The 19,321-nt window shown below is 34.9% G+C and overlaps 2 protein-coding genes across 4 annotated transcripts in view; one reads left to right on the top strand and one right to left on the bottom strand.

Moving 5' to 3' along the window:
* CENPP (centromere protein P) overlaps positions 1-19,321 on the bottom strand; it is a 227,883-nt gene that overhangs the window by 139,181 nt on the left and 69,381 nt on the right. The window lies entirely within an intron of this gene.
* OGN (osteoglycin) lies at positions 2,903-18,926 on the top strand. 2 transcript variants are annotated; one of them, XM_065946871.1, is made up of 8 exons: positions 2,945-3,052; positions 3,773-3,811; positions 4,052-4,300; positions 5,711-5,807; positions 12,689-12,847; positions 14,640-14,842; positions 16,941-17,036; positions 17,850-18,926. In XM_065946871.1, exons 3-8 carry the CDS (start codon positions 4,127-4,129, stop codon positions 18,018-18,020), a joined length of 900 nt encoding a protein of 299 aa, XP_065802943.1. In that variant the 5' UTR covers positions 2,945-3,052; positions 3,773-3,811; positions 4,052-4,126; the 3' UTR covers positions 18,021-18,926. The 2 variants fall into 2 exon arrangements, with proteins under 2 accessions (XP_065802942.1, XP_065802943.1); XM_065946870.1 differs by lacking the exon at positions 3,773-3,811 and having other exon boundaries at positions 2,903-3,052.

The raw sequence follows: 19,321 nt of genomic DNA, 5'->3' as shown, positions 1-19,321 counted from the left end.
TGATGAGAACATCCTGAGAACAATACAAGTTCTGTATGTGGAACCCTCCCAGACTCTGACTACTGTCTCTCTTCCTTTGGGTGATACTTATGTGTATCTTTTCTCTGTGATAAACCATAACCATGAAATAATGGCTTTCTATGAGTTCCACGAGTCCTTTAAGCAGATTATCAAATGTAAGGGTGGTTTTGGGAAACTCTCAAACTTGCAGTTGGTATAAGAAATGAGGATGGTCTTGGGAACTGTGCTCTCAAACTTTAGTTTGGCTAACTCTGGGAGGGAACATACCTATTTTTTGGTGTAACTCTGAATATTTCTAGAATCTTTCTTGTGCAGTCATCTCCCCTTCAATGTGGATATGACCTCTGATCTCAAAATACTACAAGGAGATGGCATATATGATTACAGGTACATGATTGCTACAAAAACGGTACTGCTCATCTTGTTGGAACACTAATCTTCCTTTCTGGCTGTGAAGAAGAAACCTGCCATAATATGAGCTGCCCAATGGTGGAGGCCACGTTGCAAATAACTGGGGGTGACCTTCAAACAACATCAAGCAAGAAACTGAGGCCCCTAGTCCCACATTCTGAATGGAGTTGTGGCCAACAACCACATGGGCTCATACACCTTTACGTTACTTGACCCATGAAAAGAGGGTACAGCCCTAGCCAACAGAGATTGCAGATGAGATATAAGCAAAGCCATGGACAGAGGAGCCTGGAGGGCTACAGTCCATAGGGTTCCAAAGAGTTGGATACATCTGAAGCAACTTGGCACAAGCAAAGCCATACTTGGACTCCTGAGCCACAGAAACTCTGGGATAATAAAGCTGTGTTATTTTAGATCACTATACCTGCAATAAATAACCAATAAAATAGGTAAGTAGTCTTATTCTTCAGAAATGCAACATTAGAGGGCTATCTCTAAAATGAAAATAGAATCATGTCACTTGCTGGCTTAAAAAAATTTCTCAGTGGTCTCTCACTGAATACAAATAAAAGTCAAACACCACAGCAAGGTACAAAAGACTTTTCCTTAATCTGACCTCAAGCACCCTGTCTGATCAGTTAATGTGTACCACCCCCCTAACCTCTTCTCTTTCTCCCTCTAAGCTCCAGCCATATACAACTAATTATAAATTATCTTAATGATCTATCCTCCCCACCTATATGCAGTTCCCATTCTTAGAGCAATTCTCCCTTGGTCTGCTCCTGCCCTGACTACCCCTCACTTTCTCTATAGAAGTAAGACTGGGGCCGCCTCAGTGGCTCTGCCCTTTCCCAGATCACTGCAGAATATTTCTGTGTAGCAGGTTGCTCACCTGCCTTCCATTGCTTGTTTGCTGCCATTCTTGCTTACTTACAAACTCTTTCTCCTTGAAGGGAGAAAATGAGTTTTGCTTGTCTGGGTTTATTTTTCTACAGTACTGCCAGGGAAGTGGTACTCAATAAACTTCTACTAAATGAATGATTTTATTCTCCTGACAAAGGTCCGTATAATCAAGGCTATGGTCTTCCCAGTGGTCACATACGGTTGTGAGAGCTGGATAGTAAAGAAGGCAGAGAGATGAAGAATCGATGCTTTCAAAACTGTGGTACTGGAATAGACTCCTGAGAGTCCCTTGGACAGCAAGAAGATCAAACCAGCCACTCTTACAGGAAATCAACCCTGAATACTCATCAGAAAGACTAATGCTGAAGCTGAAGCTGCAGTATTTTGGTCATCTGATGCAAACAGCCGACTCACTGGAAACATCCCTGATACTGGGAAAGATTGAGGGCAGAAGGAGAAGAGGGCATCAGAGGATGAGATGGCTGGATGGCATCACAGATGCAATGGACATGAACTTGGACAAACTTTGGGAGATGGTAAGGGATAGGGAGGCCTGGTGTGCTGCAGTCCATGGGGTTGCAGAGAATTGGACATGACTGGGGGACTGAACAATAACAACAAATGAATGAATGCCAATAAAACTATACACATTGGTCATAACTTTTCAAGGAAAAAAAAAGTTATAATCCACAAAATAATTTTCTGTAGTACAAAGTACCAAACTGTATACCACAGTAAACTATGAACTTCTAAGATTCTCTAAATCTATTCAACATCTTTTCAGTTCACTTCTCAACATTCCATTAAACCTGCCACACAACAGAAAACAAATCAATATCTGCTATTTTATTATTAGATATTAGTCATAAAATTGATATTTTCAAAGAATTTAAAGTCATAAAATCAACCCAAATCAGAGAATATCACAACTAAATTTAAAACTAATTCACATTCAAGTAAAAATGTAAGTACTCACGTCTTAGTTTATTCAAGTTTTAATTAAAAAAACTCCAAAGTCAATTTTGAATGGAAAAGAAAACAAACCAGTATTCTTTCACTTTCTAGTTGTTTTTTTTTTTTTTACCAAATATTCATATCCACACTTACTGAAATTTCAGCTGAGAAGAGAAAGAAAGGTTACTTTGATTGCTAAAAGTACCAGTGATAAAATTAATCTTTAAAGATGTTCATATAGTTATCTAAATACCACTTCAATTCAAAAAAAATAATAGTAAGGTAATTAATACTATTTTCTTCATTCAGCAAACAAAAATATATTTTACTATCAAATCCCAAATTGTAACACTTATATTTAAAAAGCTGATTCTGACAGTTGAGTTTTTGTTACATGTAACAAAATAAAGAGGGAAGAGGGCCTCAAATGACTAAACTAAAAAATAATTTGTGCTATGAGTACTTACTACACAAGGTAAAAAATAACAGAAGTTTATGATAATCAGTGGACGCAATCTGAGTACAGCAGTTACAAATATTTTAGTTCTCTAGTACAACACACTACATTTCACCCTGCAGAAAGAATGTTGGCAAAGATCTCTACCACATGGAAACTGCTTTTAAAGCTGTTGGGCCCTGAAATTCTATTCAACAGTTTGAAATCACTCCACAGCTTTTCTCATTCACCCTCCCACTTGGGGCTAATGCAAGCCATGACCATCTATTGAGGAAAACCACAAAAAACTTCAAAACAGCTACAACGGTAGGCTCTTTTCTCACATATTATTTTAAATATTGTTTGTTAAAATGTGACATCTAACAATCTTAGTAAATGTAAAGGCAATCTTTAATCTTTGTAAGTTTCAGTTACCTCGGACAACTATTTTTTAACAAGCACTTAAGTATATCACCGCATAACTTGAATGTCCATGCAGCCAAGAACAGCGTGCTGTAAAAGTCACAAAACCATGTTATGCTTAATTTCAACCACTGACTTTTTTGACAAACTAGTATCTAAAATGCAGCACCAGCAATTCTGAGTGATTCTGTCTGAAGTTACTTAAGAAAAAGTATAAAATCCAGTGGTGAGCCTAAAAGAATCTTTCCCATTTCATTCCCTTGAAATCTTTGATTAAAGTTCTATTATTTTTCTAGTCTGCAATACTATTTTTGCATTTTTCATACCTTAAATTTTAAAAGAAATGCTATTAACTAAAAGTAATGATATCTATGGAAATTAGAAAACTGAGGAATTTGAAATTATGGCTTTTTCAATATTCTGTATCACCTAAAAGTAAGTGTTAATGACTATTTTTCATAATGTTAAATTTAAAGTTTAAATTCTAAAACTGTTCCTGGAACTTGTTTCTGCTCATACCAATACAAATCAGGAGTTCTTATAAAGTAGCAAAGCTGAAATATGATATTTTTAACTCACATGAGACAGGATCATGGGTCTTCATTTTAACTGTTTATATCACAGGTATTCTAAGAAGACTTCAATTGCATACCTTTGTTCAAGGTAACTAATTATTAAAAAACTGAAATTATCAATGTTGCTTGGATTTTTGATAGAAAAAGAACTAAAACCATTTTCTGAAACTATTTTTCAGAATATCACTGATACATAAAAACTTTTAGCATCTAATTAAAGATCGCAAAGGGTTAAACACTGTTCACTGGCCCCTGCTGCGTGTACCCTGCCAAAAAAGTCTTCTAAGCTTTTAAATATTGCTTCGATGGTCTGCATTTTTATTTCCAGGGAAAAAGAGAGTATTGTCCCACAGTCAGCAGGCCACGAGCTTATTAGTTTTCAGTCACCTTAATTTCTGTTAAAATGAAGACTCTGCAATCTACACTTCTCCTGTTCCTGCTTGTGCCTCTGATAAAGCCAGCACCACCATCTCAGCAGGATTCACGCATTATCTATGATTATGGAACAGATAATCTTGAAGAAGCCTTTTTTAGCCAAGATTATGAGGATAAATACCTGGATGGAAAAAGTACTAAGGTATTTTATTTCTACTCTAAATTTAATTTCTAAAATAGTCACCCATTTAAATGCATGTTTTTGTTTTTTCTGAATGTGTCTGATAAGGTAAGAGGAAAGGAAAAGCACTTGAAATGATTCAGAACAATTCAAAATAACTGTCCCTAAAACTATATTTTTAAAGTATGCATGCTTCCCAAATTAATAAATAGACTCTATGATAATCAAACAGTATCTGTAACAACCAAAACATAAAATTTAAGGAAAACTAAAATTTGAAATATAAAATTTAAGGAAAATTCAATTTAAAGACGATCTCTTATCAGCAGAGATTTACATTTAAGTCATGATACATAGTGCCTTTTATTTGCATATTAAAATAAAATAGGGGAAATGTGTATTAGGAGAAATACAGATGGATTACCAGCTTAAGGTTTATTATTTTAGGAAGAAGTAGTTCAAGTACATAAATAGAAGAGTACTGCTTATTTTGTATCTACAGGATTTCATAATAACTCATGTATGTCAACTACACAGTATCAAAAAATTAAAACTACTAATATGGAGCATGATTTTCAATCAATTTCAACAATTTAGGCTCTATCATTTTACCAAGTAACTGTCACTGTCATTGTCTACAGGGATGACTTTCCTACCACATTTTTCATCTTCTGCTTGTACAGGGACTAAGTAATTACTTGTGGTTTTACTGGAACACAGAAATGAATACTGGGGAAAGACAAAGTTAATACAGCATGTAAGGATCTGCTGCCTGCCTACTGTCTGCATGTGTCTTTCTCACACACACACACCATGGACAATGAGAGACGCAGCCAAATACTTCACAGTGTTGATTCCTTCAAAAGTTCTCTACTATGAATGAGATGATAAGTGTTTTAAGAGTGAACAGTTATAATAGATTCTTTTTTTTCAGCACAGATGAGCAAATGTTAATATTATAATTTCTTTCAATGAAGTTGGCTAATATGCTAGTATTATCATTATCATGTATGTATATATTAATAATATATGTATATATAGTCAAGCTTCCCAGGTGCTTAGGGAAAAAAAAAAAAGGCCTATTATAACAAGCTGTTGGCTCACATGGCTGATTTCAATCTTATCAATCAGTTTAAAGAATACTTTCAAAATCTCCTCGTCCCTAAAAAGTAGTAAATAAAAAAGTTCTCTGCTTCTTCTGTTTACATTGGTTTAGGAGTCTAACTACAAACACAGGGAGCAAGATATTTGTGAAGTGGACCAGAATTCAACAGCACTTAATAGACAAATGTAGAGTGGAGGGACTGTTCAACCAGAACATTTATGGGAGAATGCTGCCTGTAATCCCTCAGTTTTACAGTCCAAATTGTAAATAATATGCAAATTACCAAATTGTAAATAATTGTAAATAAACATTTATTTTTCCAATAGGAAAAAGAAACTATGATAATAGTACCCGATGAGAAAAGTTTTCAATTACAAAAAGATGAGATTATAACGCCATTACCCCCCAAGAAAGAAAATGATGGTAAGTATGAATACTCTATTATCCTATTTTTAAAAGGAGCTTTAAAAAGTAGCTTACAATGGAACTTTATTTGTTATAGTTATCAAAATTGCATCAGGATATAGTAACTCCAAACAGTGGAATTTTATCTCCAATGATAAAGTCAAACAGGTATATTGTGAATTTTCACCATTTGCCATTCCACATCATAAGTGAAAAACATGGAATAGGAACATTCAAGAACAACCAAAGTTCAGTTTAGGTTTAGCCTCTATAAAAGTGTGTGCTTCTATCTATAGAAAATCAATTCAAGAAATACTTGTTAAATTCCAGTTAGTTGCAATCCCTGGTGGTTCAGCTGGTAAAGAATCTGCCTGCAATGTGGGAGACCTGGGTTCAATCCCAGGTTGGGAAGATCCCCTGGAGAAGGGAATGGCTACCCACTCCAGTATTCTGGCCTGGAGGATTCCATGGATTGTATAGTCCATGGGGTCGCAAAGAGCTGGACACAACTGAGCGACTTTCACTTTCACATGTCGTCTGAGGATAAAGTAAATAAAATATAATTTTTGCTTTTAAGAAATTCACAGGAGAGATGGTTATATATATAAGTAATTATAATGTACATTTCAATTAAAACAATAGAAAACTTATAAAGATAACAAATTACAAAGTACTACTTATTAGTTTCTATTTGGTTTATTATTGCTCTCTCACAGACCATTATTTCACGTGACAATATGAAAAAAAAATCACACACTAATTTCTATAGTGCTACAATAAAATTAAAATGAACCAAAACAGAAAATATATCTCAAGAAATTTGAAAAGCATCATAGTGAAAATAGACTGGAAGAAATTGAAAGACATTTCTTGCTCTTGGATAGGATGATTTAAAATTACAAAGATGGTAGTTCTCCCTAAATCTGTAACAATAAACTTCTTTAAAGAGTTGGGTAAGGTTGATCCTCAAGTTCAGATGGAAAATCAGATCTGCATGAAATCACCTATCAGAACATACTTTAAAGCCTCCATACTTAAAATAAGGATAATACTGGTGCATGAATGAATGTCCACAGACAGAAAGAAATACATATAGGAATTTAGTAAATAACAAAGGGAGCATCTTTAACCACTGAGGCAAAGATGACGTTTTTATTTTTAAAAAATAGTTATTTATGTGTGTATGGCTGCTCTGGGTCTTCACTGCTGTCTCTGAGTTTTCTCCAGTTGCAGATGGGGCTATCCTCTGTTGCAGTGCACAGGCTCTAGGTGCTCAGGCTTCGGTAGGTGTAGCATGTGGGCTCAGTAGCTGTGGCTCATGAGCTTAGTTGCTCTGTGCCATGTGGCATCATCCCAGACCAGGGATCGAACCCGTGTCCCCTGCATTGGCAGATGGATTCTTAACCACTGGACCACCAGGCAAGTACCAAAGATGATATTTTTAAAAACTGAGTCTGGGACAACCTTGAAAAGGGATACAATTATATCCCTTTTATACAGAAAAATAAACTTCAAATAAATTAGGGTCTAAATGTAAAAAGTGAAACCATTTAAATAGTAGAAGATTACTTGACTGTGGGATGTCTCAAAATCCAGAGATGGTAACAGAAAAGACCAATAAGTTTGACTCCATAAATGAAAAACATTTGCATGGCAAAAATCATCATAACTGAGGCCAAAGACAGCTTAAAACTGAGAAAAATATTTTCAATATACACCACTGTAAAGAGTTAATATCTCTAATTTATAAAGAACAAGTAAAAATCCAGGAAAAAGAAATTGATCAAAAATCCATGGGTAAAATGGGCAAAAGGTATGAACAGACAATTCACAAAATGACATAAAAATGACTCTTAAACACATAAAAGGTGTTCAATCTCACATGTAAATTTAAATTGAGATAAAATTTTTAACCTATCTGACAGAAGTGTGACAATATATTAATCTATTCCACTGGCAACACCTGTGGGGTATCAGACACTGGCATATGTTGCTGATAGTAATGCAAATTGGTAGAACGAAGAGGAATTTGGTAATATCTGATGAAACCTAATATGCATTTACTTTGTGACATAGCAACTGACCTCTAGGAATTTACCCTAGAGATATACCTTCAAAAGTAAGAAAATAAAAAAAAAAAAAAAAAAAAAAAAAAAAAAAAAAAAAAGTAAGAAAATACATATGCAAAATCTCTGAAGCACTGCTTGCAACAGCAAAATACTGGAAACAATCTAATTATCCATAAATTGAAGAGTGGTTGAATAAAGTATGGTACATCTACCAAGGGAATACTATGCAGTGGTAAAAATGAATGAGGAAGATTTCTATAATGAATATGGACTGATTTCTAGAAGAAAAAAACCAAAGTGCAAAAGAGTATCTACAGTATGCTGTCTCTTCTAAAAATGAAAGGGATATAAGAAAAGATATAGTTGTGTAAAAGAAATTCGAGAAGGGCAATTAAGCTGAGACTATTTACCTATGGGTTACAGATGGACTAGGGGTGGAAGGAGGGGGAGACGGGAACTTCGGGTATGGGGAAAAGGTGGCAGCACTTCTCTGAGCACACTTTTTGTGCATGTTTGATTTCAGAACAACATTATATTCACATAAGCAAATAAATACAGTACATTCATAAATAAAATCAACAACGATATCATAAAAAGAACCCAAACTGACAAACAAACAGAAACATACAAACTTAATTGCATTTCAAATGAATAACATAATACATTACAGGAAGGGAAATCTACTGAAATAACTCAGTATTTTGATGTATACTTTCAGTAGACAAATAGTAAAATTCCAATGAGTAGGTTTGTTTTCCATAGTGTTATAGGTTAACAATAATGAAACTACTTAATGTGTGTTCTAGGATTGAGTAAAGTAAATACAAAGTGGATCAGGAGAGTCAGGTTTCTCATAATCAGAGAAGAGTGTTAAAAGATATGGTAAGGGGGAAGGCTAGAAGGAACACTATGGAGATGAAGTGGAATGGACTGGAATGAAAGGTATCAGCATCAACTCCTGGTTTGTATACAGATATACAGAAAAAGATACAGACATGTTTGCTTCCCTGTGTGAGTATGTATGTGTATATATGCATATGATATGTTTATGTTTTTATATGAGAATGTGGTACATATATATTATATATGTTTACATGTGTGTACATGTGTAGTATGTTCATGTATAAATACATGTACCTGTGTATATGTGTATTATATATGCTGCTGCTGCTAAGTTGTTTCAGTCATGTCTGACTCTGTGCAACCCCATAGACGGCAGCCCATCAGGCTCCTCTGTCCCTCAGATTCTCCAGGCAAGAATAGTGGAGTGAGTTGCCATTTCCTTCCCCAGTGCATGCATGCTAAGTCGTTTCAGTTGTGTCCAACTCTGTGCAACCCTATGGACAGCAGCCCACCAGGCTCCTCTGTCCACGGGATTCTCTAGGCAAGAATACTGGAGTGGGTTGCCATTTCCTTCTCCGTATTATATATGAAAAGAGAGCAAAATAAAAATAAATATATTTCCAGTCCTCTTTGCTGAAAGATCCTAGAAACAATGAGATCCCAGTAGCAATGAGCACATGCACACCCAAATCTTGGTTTCTAAATACCATTCTCCACTGAAATGGACCAGTACTTCTTGAAGTAATAGCTGATTTCAGACCTGGGGCAGGGAAAGGGCAAGGATTGGTATGGAACATCTCAGCATGCCAGAAAATAAGTAAGCTCTCAAAGAATAGTAGAGACATTTAATTTTTTAGTCAAAATATAAAAAATACCTATGTATAAATGTATGACAGATGTATAAGATTTATTCACTGAAATCCAGACAATAATGCTGAGAGAAATTTTAAAAGACCTAACTATATAGAGATACATGGTATTCAAGGACCAGAAAACTCAGTATCCTTAAAATGTCAATTTTCCCCAAATTCATCTGTAGGTTCAATGCAGTCCCAATTAAAATTCTAGCAGGCTTTAAGTAATTAACAAGCTGACTTTAAAATTCATATAAAAATGAAAAGAACCTAGAAGAAACATAACATTAAAGAAGAATAAATTTGGAGAATTTATACTACCTAATATCAAGACTTACTATACAACTTTTAAAAGAAAACAATAAAAACTTGGTGGTTGGCAAAGATTTCTTAAACACAGCACAAAAAGCATGAACTATAAGGGAATCAATTATTATTCATTGAAATAAAAAATGTTTGCTCTTCAAGAGACATTGATTAGGGGGAAAAAAAAAAAAAAACAAGCCAGAAACTGGAGAAAACATTTTCTCCAAAACATAAATCTGACAAATGACTTATATCTATACAATATATATAATTCAAAACTAATAATGCAAAACCCATTTAAAAAGCAGGCAAAAGACATGAGTAGACACTTCACTATACACAAAAAAAATCTGTGGATGGCAAATAAGTATATAAAAAGATGCTCAGCTGACTCACTGGAAAAGACCCTGATGCTGGGAAAGATTGAGGGCAGGAGGAGAAGGGGACAACAGAGGATGAGATGGTTGGATGGCATCATCGACTCGATGGACATGGGTTTGGGTGGACTCCGGGAGTTGGTGATGGACAGGGAGGCCTGGCGTGCTATGGTTCATGGGGTCGCAAAGAGTCGGACTCGACTGAGCAACTGAACTGAACTGAACAGCACGTTAGTTATTAGGAAAATGTAAATTCAAACATGAGATACCACAACACATCTTACTTGAAAGGCTAAAATAAAAAAGTCCAACCACACATACTAAATGTTGGAAAGAATGAGGAGCAACTAGAACTTATATGCACTGCTAATGAGAATGTAAATGGCACAATGACTTTGGAAAACAGTTTAGGACTTTTTCCAAAAGGTAAAATATATATGTATGATAAGACACAGACATTCTACGCTTAGGTATTTATAGAAGAGAAATGAAAGCGTTAAGTCCATACATTAATGTTCAGAGCAGCTCTCTTTGAAATCTGCAAACTGGAAACAATCCAAATATATGTAAGAGATGACTGTATAAAGTGTGTCTATTGACAGAATGGAATAAACTGGAATGAACTCAATAACAAATAGAAATGAATTACTGATAATGCAAAAATAGATGACCCTCAAAATAATTATGCAGAGTTAAAGAAGCCAGACAAAAGAGTATATACTGCATTCTTTTGATATAAAAGTTTCAGAAATAATATGTTAAGTTTCTGGTCCTTAATATATTCATAATATTAACATATTAAGATAATGACAGAAAGGATATTAGTGGTTACTGTGAGGGAGAGATGATTACCAAAGAGCATGAGGAAACTTCTGGAGTGATGGATATGTTAGTTATCTTGATTGTGGTGATGGACATCCAACTTATAAATTATGCAAGTTAAATATGTACAATTTATTGTATAGCATTGAACCACAAAAAGGCTATGGGATGATAAAACAGAGTTTAGGTGTTCTTGTTGACTAATCTGGGGCAATTTGATTATCAAAATAAATATGACAGTGACATATGACCTATGGGATAAGGAATTCATAAGTTCATACTGACAAAAATAAATAAGGAGGGAACGTTGCAGCTCATATCAGAATGTGAAGTAACAAATGTAGAAGAAATGATGGAATCAGAAAAATTATTATTTGGCAACTATCCCAGTGATAAATGATTCAAGTAGGACTCTTCAATAGATGAAAACTAGAGTTTTAAAACATGAAAGTTTGATAACAAACCTGATGTTTAGAATCTCAAAGTACTTCTCTAGAAGGTACACACTTATTACAAAACAAAAATCAGTAATTTTACAGGGTGAGAACCATAGCAGACACCAACTGAACCAAGTTACCCAAGACAGCATTGTAAGGAATGAGATAGATACATGACACAGAGGATGCAACATTATTTCTGTAGTATTCCTGCCAAAAATGAGGAACCTTTTTTATAAACCCCAGTTGAAAGACATTCTGCAAAATAAATGCCCTGAAAATAAATTTTTAAAAAATTCAAAAATTTCCAAAACATATCTCTTTAGAGACATGAAAAACAAAGACTAAGGAATTCTTCCAGGTTGAAGGCATGATAAGTAAATGCAATGAATGCTACAGAGTCCAATGGCATTCTAAAAGTACCCACAATGACTCCAAATTTTTGTTGCTGTTGTTGTTGCTGGAAATGACTTTTACTTGAATCTAAGTTTAAGGGAGATTGGAGGAGATTATTAGGAAGCTAAAACTCAAAATTCTCTATGACTCCAAGTTCATACTTTGTTTATTTTACTAATTAGTTTCATTGAAAGGACTGATGCTGAAGCTGAACCTCTAATACTTTGGCCACCTAACGCCAAGAGTTGACTCACTGGAAAAGATTCTGATGCAGGGAAAAATTGAAGGCAAAAGGAGAAGGGGGTGGCAGAGGATGAGATGGTTAGATAGCATCACCAACTCAATGGACATGAATTTGAGCAAACTACGGGAGACAGTGAAGGAGACGGGAGCCTGGTATGCTGCAGTGCACGGGGTTGAAAGAGGAGGACATGACTTAGCAATTGAACAACAAACTCGTTAGAAATGTGTTTGCACCCCAAGTAAAGCAAGCTTGTGCTTACCTTAAATCCAGCTTTATGATTTTTTGATAAGCAAATGAAGAAATGTAACTGTCAGTCAATTCAGCGATTAAATGATCATTGCCAAAACAGACAGGAGAATAAAAGAGATTGTGTATTACAGAATTTAAAATAAAATTATGCTGAGTTACCAGATACAATATAGATCACTAGCTAATATGGCCACATCTTTCCTTTTCAAATTAGTAATAACACTCATGATAGCAAGAATTTCAATACTAGAGGTCACATATTTTTAAATCATTGAGTTTTATGATTTTGTTTCCCAATTCAGAAATGCCCACATGCCTGCTCTGTGTTTGTTTAAGTGGCTCTGTATACTGTGAAGAAGTTGACATTGACGCTGTACCACCTCTGCCAAAGGAGTCAGCCTATCTTTATGCACGATTCAACAGAATTAAAAAGCTGACTGCCAAAGACTTTGCAGACATACGTAAGTTAATTTTAAACAAAATATTAATGTTAACTCATGTTGGTTATTTAACTCATATAAACACAAGTTTCTAGGTACCTGTGGTCTATCACATGTGGGATGGTCACTGTTGGGGTATTTTAAGTATCCTGCCAGGAGGGTAGCCACACAGAGCAACTATTTCTGTAGTCAAGTCCAAGTCTGGGATCACTCATCCCAGAAAAATTTTCTATATTCCAATTTCACCAAGGGCTTCTGAAGAAAATTATACCAAGAAATGCACACTGGCTCCACTACACATTTACGAGATTAACCATACTGAATTCATGCTGTCACTGGTAGGTCCCAACTGATTGAATACAGCTGTTTCTCATTATTTGTATATTTTATGTTTTCAAACTCACCTACTTTATAAAATTTATTTGTAACCCCAAAATAAATACTTCTGGCACTTTCATGGTTATTCACAGGCATGTGCACACTGGCAAAAATTTGAGTCATCCAGGTGAGGTGAAACAAGATGCTTTGTCCTTTATCTCAGCTTTAAACAAGTACCTTGTTTACAGTCTACTTAGTGCAGTATTTTTCACTTTTCATCTTTTGGCTTTTTTGCTGTTTGAAACACTCCCTAAATATAGTACTGAAGTGCTGTATATTGTTCCTAACCGCAAGAAGGCTGTGATGTGCCTTCCAGAGAAAATACATGTTAAGTACTCTTCATTTAAGTGAGTTACAGTGCTGTTAGCTGTGAGTTTAATATTAATGTAGCAACAATATATACTAAATAAGATGCCTCTAAAAAAGAAACACATATAAAATTTTCTGATTGGCTGATGAAAACGTGTGATGAAAGGCTCAAATCCTGTATATTCCCTAGGAGCAATAGTTCCATATTCACTAATTCAGCATTTATATCGACTTTATAGATGACTACCTTGAATAGTGAGAAGTGACCACATCTCCTAATCATCCTAGACAGAACAAAAGTGATGCACACATACACACACATATTGAATTTCTCTCTCAGTATGTACCATGTTAACCAATTAGGGAACATTTTTGCCTTTGTTGTTTTTAACCAATAAAGCACGGAGAGATTAAGATAATATACCCACAATCACAGGGGCTTCCCTGGTGGCTAAGATGGTAAAGTATCTGCCTGCAATGCAGGAGGACCTGAGTTCAATCCCTAGGTCAGGAAGATCCCCTGGAGAAGGGAATGGCAACCCATTCCAGTATTCTTGCCTCGACAGGACGCCAGGGACAGAGGAGAGGAGCCTGATGGGCTACAGTTTATGGAGCTGCAAAGAGTCAGACACAACTGAGCAACTAATACAAACAAAACAAACCCATAATCACAATGCAACAGGTTGGCAAGAAATCCAAAAATATTTACATGATTCTATTCAATCAAACATAATGCTTGCTTTCCATAATTTGCAACAAAGAATTTCTTTCAAATTACTTGAGCATACTGAGAATTTAAATTAAAAAGGATGGAAAGACTCTACTAACTTAAAGTTCCCTTCCAAGCCTGAAATTCTAGAACTCCAGTGAGAAGTTCCCTTCCAAACCTGAAATTCTAGAACTCCAGTGAGAAACGCTATCAGTGTCAAGCACTGAGTATATGCTGAGTATTCATTCAATGAAACTTACTGAGCTACTAATTGTACATGTTCTGCAAAGCACTAAAAATAAAAGAAATTTTAAATACCTGTTAAATAAATGCTTTTCCTCAGCCCACACAATTAAGAATTCAACTTCATATATTAAAATTTTTTTTTCTGTATTGTTTGTATATTTTTCCTTCAAGCTAACTTAAGACGACTCGATTTTACGGGAAATTTGATTGAAGACATAGAAGATGGTACTTTTTCAAAACTTTCTCTGTTAGAAGAACTTACACTAGCTGAAAATCAACTACTGAAGCTTCCAGTTCTCCCTCCCAAGCTTACTTTATTTAATGCAAAATATAACAAAATCAAGAGTAGAGGAATCAAAGCAAATGCATTCAAAGTAAGTATTTTATAGTATGACTGAGCACAATACAATATCATCGTTATACAGCCAATAATAACATGATAAAAGAAAAAGAAACTATAGCCTAGAATTTTGTTTTAAAACTATTACATAATAAACAGTGATATTATTAGGCTTATTCAAGTCTAGCTTATGCCTGTACCTCACTTAAAATAACTTTATTTTGTTTCATGGGACTACCTGGTGTCACATCTCTTTCCCTTGTTTACACAGCAAATATTTATTTATATAGACAAAGACTCATGGCACCAAGAGTCTCCAAAACCTCAAAATGGAAATTTTCTTGTGTTTCTTCTTCCCTACAGTATTAGTAATTTATAAACACCAGAAAAATCATGCTCTAAAGACTGAATTTTATTTTTAATACTTAAAAGTATTAGACCATAGAATTCTGTAGGGAGATATTCTTTTGAAATCCATGATGGCACCTAATACAAAATTCTGTACGTAGTAAAAATTAAATATATTTCTTAATTTAGTCATTCAAGAAAATAAATGTTCAGGAAAAAGGGAGGGTGATTTACTTTGATTTAGTTAGCCAGGTTGTCTCAAGATGCACAGTCTACAGAGAAGTAATCACCTCAGTCCAGGACTTCCATAGATCTGAAGTACTCATTCCCAGTCCTGGAAGAAACCCCAGATAAAAGGTTGAGATAATCATGCTACTGGTTAGCAACAAAAGACCTTGCTCAAAATAGAGGACGGTAGCTCCTTTTGACAATTCCTAAAAGTACCTCAGAAGTTAAGGAACTCTTAGGGGACTTTCAGAAACTGGACTTACTTTAAAAACAAACAAAAAGATGCTTGTAATTTGAACATACACAATTTGAGCAGGTAAACCTTTGAATAACTGGTATGTTAAAGACCTACAGGAGCTGGTCAACATTTACAAAAGAAGTATTAGAATATTTTGGATTTTACACATGGATTAGAGAAGGGATTCATGACAAATTGGCAACAAAATGATAAAGTCAGTTATTTTCTAGTTTTGCTTAATGCCCAAGGCTGCAAAAGCCACTGGTAAAATCAAGTCACTCTAATTCATGTAAAGAGGTCCACTGGGGAGGACAGGAGCTTGATTCTTATATGATGGATTGTAGGATGCTTAAGAGGGCTTCCTAGGTGGTACAGTGGTAAAGAATCTACCCACCAAAGCAGGAAACTTGGGTTGGATCCCCGGTTCAGGAAGATCTCCTGGTATAAGAAATGGCAACTCGCTCCAGTATTCTTGCCTGGAGAATCCCATGGACAGAGGAGCCTGGTGGGTTCCATGAGTCACACAGAGTTGGACATGACTGAGTGACTAAGCACACATGTAGGATGCTTAAGAAAGGATTAAAATAACAACAAATTAATTCTAAAAAAAAAAAAAAAAAAATCCAAGTTCTGCCATAGGATGTATATCAAAAGTAAGGTAAAACATTACTGTCAGGGGAAACTGCATCTTGAAACTACAAAATTATACACAATAATGGGTTATTGATTATGAAGAGCAATCTAATGTAGATCCCTTAGGCGGGTAAAAAAAAATCATACCCAGCCACGTATTTAATACATCGCTTTGGAAGATATCTTACTAACAAGCACACACATCTCTTAAGAATATTCATTCTACTACAAGTTGGTGGAGCTGAGATGGAAAGTTCTGGAGGTTCAAGAAAGGTTATAGCAGTACCAGGATCCAAATACAATCCTGCATAAGCATTAACATCATCACCTATTCCAAAGACAAATTTAAAGAGCCCCAGAAATTGACATGAGGGCTGAGGCTGGCTATGACTGGGTATTCAGATGTGAGATGAGCGGACAGACATGGGGATGCATTAGGGTTCTACAGCCCTTTGTAAAGGACTGAGATACACTACTTGTAAAACCAAAACAACACAACAAAATAACAAACAAAAAATCCCACCAAATCAAAAACTACCATACCAATGATTAATAGTATTGATACATGTCTATATCTGTGTATTTATACATATGTATATTTATATATATGTGTATATAGCTTGAATCGTGAAGAAATGCACTGATCTCAGATATCAACTCAAGCAAAAGCACCTTTTCCTTACAGAAACTGAGTAACCTCTCCTTCCTCTACTTGGATCACAATGCTTTGGAATCTGTGCCTCTTAATTTACCAGAAAGTCTGCGTGTAATTCATCTTCAGGTATGATTGCTCCTTTCACAGTATCAGACTTAAATTCAAATTACTATGGGTCAATCTTACGATTCATTAGGAAATTCACTTATATGTAAATGTTGCCCATCAAAAGCATTAATATTTAGTCAAATGCTCTCTCTTGCCCAGAAGCCACAGTTCTATTCAGAGCAAAACCAAAGGACCAGTAACACCAGGTATGAGGTCTGCTCTTATAGTATGGCTTGTCTCCAGGTGTGCACCTGGCATCTCCTAGTTAATCTGATGTGTGGATTTGAAGTTAGGGGACACTAAGACCTGTGGTTTATGTTTCTTTCTCCAAATAGCAGTAAACACTTGCTTTTGGAGACTTCCTAGCTGACTTTATTGTCCAACATCAAGGGTAATAGAAAAGTGAAGAGGGAATAAAAAGAAACTAAAAGCGGTCTTTCACTATCACAAGAATTCTCATTTGTTCTTTTTACTTCTTTAAAGTATATTTAAGGACATAGTACCCATTTTGAATTGACACTTTACAACAGGATACTTTTTCCAGCTAGTATAATCTTATTTGTACTCAGAAATTTGTTACATACCTGAGTTTTATTCTTAGAAAAAGCAAGTAGTCTGTTCTTCCAAAGTGATACTGTAGACTTTAAAAAGGGAGGCTCAGATTGCTCAGACAGGGTTTTTTTATTATCATGAAGATGGATATACAGTATGTACAGTATTTTAAAAATCATTTCTTTTATCGACAGATAAAATATTCTGCCAGACCTCATTACACAGCATACAAAGGAATGCTTTGGGGTTTATAAACAATTTTTCCCTTTTGTTTTCCAGTTTAACAACATAACTTCAATTACAGATGATACATTCTGCAAGGCTAATGACACCAGTTATATTCGGGATCGCATTGAAGAGATACGCTTGGAGGGCAACCCCATCATCCTGGGAAAACATCCCAACAGTTTTATCTGCTTAAAAAGATTGCCTGTAGGGTCATACATTTAACCACTATCAATGCAGCATAGCTAAAGTACACACATACTTATAATCTGTCTCAACAATGTCTAAAGGAGCATAAATATTTAATATTAATTTTGTATCTGACTATTGAAGGAACTTATGCTTTAAGCAAGGATGTTAAAAAAAGTCTTACATATAAGAACAAGTAAAAAGTAAGATTGACTCTCTAAGTTCAAAACAGAAATGTGAAAATATTTCAACAGAATTACAAAATCCCTGTAGTTCGTAATAGAGTACCACTTAAAAGGTATGTTTTTATATAAATACCCAAAATTAAGAAGCGTTACAAAGTTAAAGGATAGGTCCAAGAAACTTTCAACTGTCTTTCCTGGTTTTCACTGGATCCCTAAAGCTTTTAAGGCATATGTTCCAAAGACTGAAAAGCTGAATATTTCTAAGGATCTCTCACTTTTCTTTCTTTTATGATTTATACATTATTCATTACGAAGTAGGAACTCTCTTTTTTTCTTTTAAGGCAGCTACTATATTTTTACTTAGCCTGAGAAATAGGGTATAGTCTCATACCTAAGCAAAACTTTCCAAATAAAGCATAATTTTACTCTCTTGACAAAGAGCTAATATAGTAATGTTCAATTATTCTGTTCTGTGGTCACACAATTAAAAACTTTAGTAAAGTAGTACAAAAATTTATTTAATCTAAATAATCAACATTCTAAGTCCACCACAAAACATTTTAGGAAGCTATAAGCACATCAAAATCAGTATGCTTATAAAAAAAACTGAAAGTCCACTCTGTTTCTCAGAATATAGACATAAAGTTCTCCAATGTAAAGTCTTTCAATTATGATGTAACTGCAAAATATTTTTATACTATACGAATGAATCTCATCAATAAATTTATCCAAATATAAGATATGAAAACAAAGAAAATTCTGTGGCATTACTACTGCACACCACCTTCCCAACCACCCATACACACCGACGTTCATGAAAATAGGCCATACATGCATAAGAAAGCACCTCAGCAACATTTTCTAAAGATCCACGATTAACTGATATGTTTAAAGATAAGAATTAATCTCCAATCTAATAGTGATGATTTATAATGGCACTGCTGCCAGAATGAAGTTCCTGAAATTACTTTCCTCTTGCCCAAACCCCATTCAAAATTCTTAGCTTCCACACTGCTTTGGGGTTGCACATAAAATTATCAGTGCTTTAGAAACAAGTCTGAATTGTGTATAGAAAAATTACCAACATTGTTTCCAACATCAATTATAAATTAGAATCAAGTTGGTCTCTATCCTATTTCCAGAACAAATATT

The sequence above is a fragment of the Muntiacus reevesi genome, chromosome 10, assembly GCF_963930625.1.
Source record: "Muntiacus reevesi chromosome 10, mMunRee1.1, whole genome shotgun sequence".
In the NCBI taxonomy this organism is placed as follows: Eukaryota; Metazoa; Chordata; class Mammalia; order Artiodactyla; family Cervidae; genus Muntiacus; species Muntiacus reevesi.
The sequence above is the reverse complement of the archived record's forward strand: the minus strand, read 5'-3'. Positions and strand labels throughout refer to the sequence as shown.

Coding starts and splice junctions, on each gene's coding strand:
- OGN (XM_065946870.1), top strand. CDS start 4,127: ATGAAGACTCTGCAATCTACACTTCTCCTGTTCCTGCTTGTGCCTCTG. Junction 4,301..5,710: donor TGGATGGAAAAAGTACTAAG/GTATTTTATTTC, acceptor TTTTTCCAATAG/GAAAAAGAAACTATGATAAT. Junction 5,808..12,688: donor CCCCAAGAAAGAAAATGATG/GTAAGTATGAAT, acceptor TTCCCAATTCAG/AAATGCCCACATGCCTGCTC.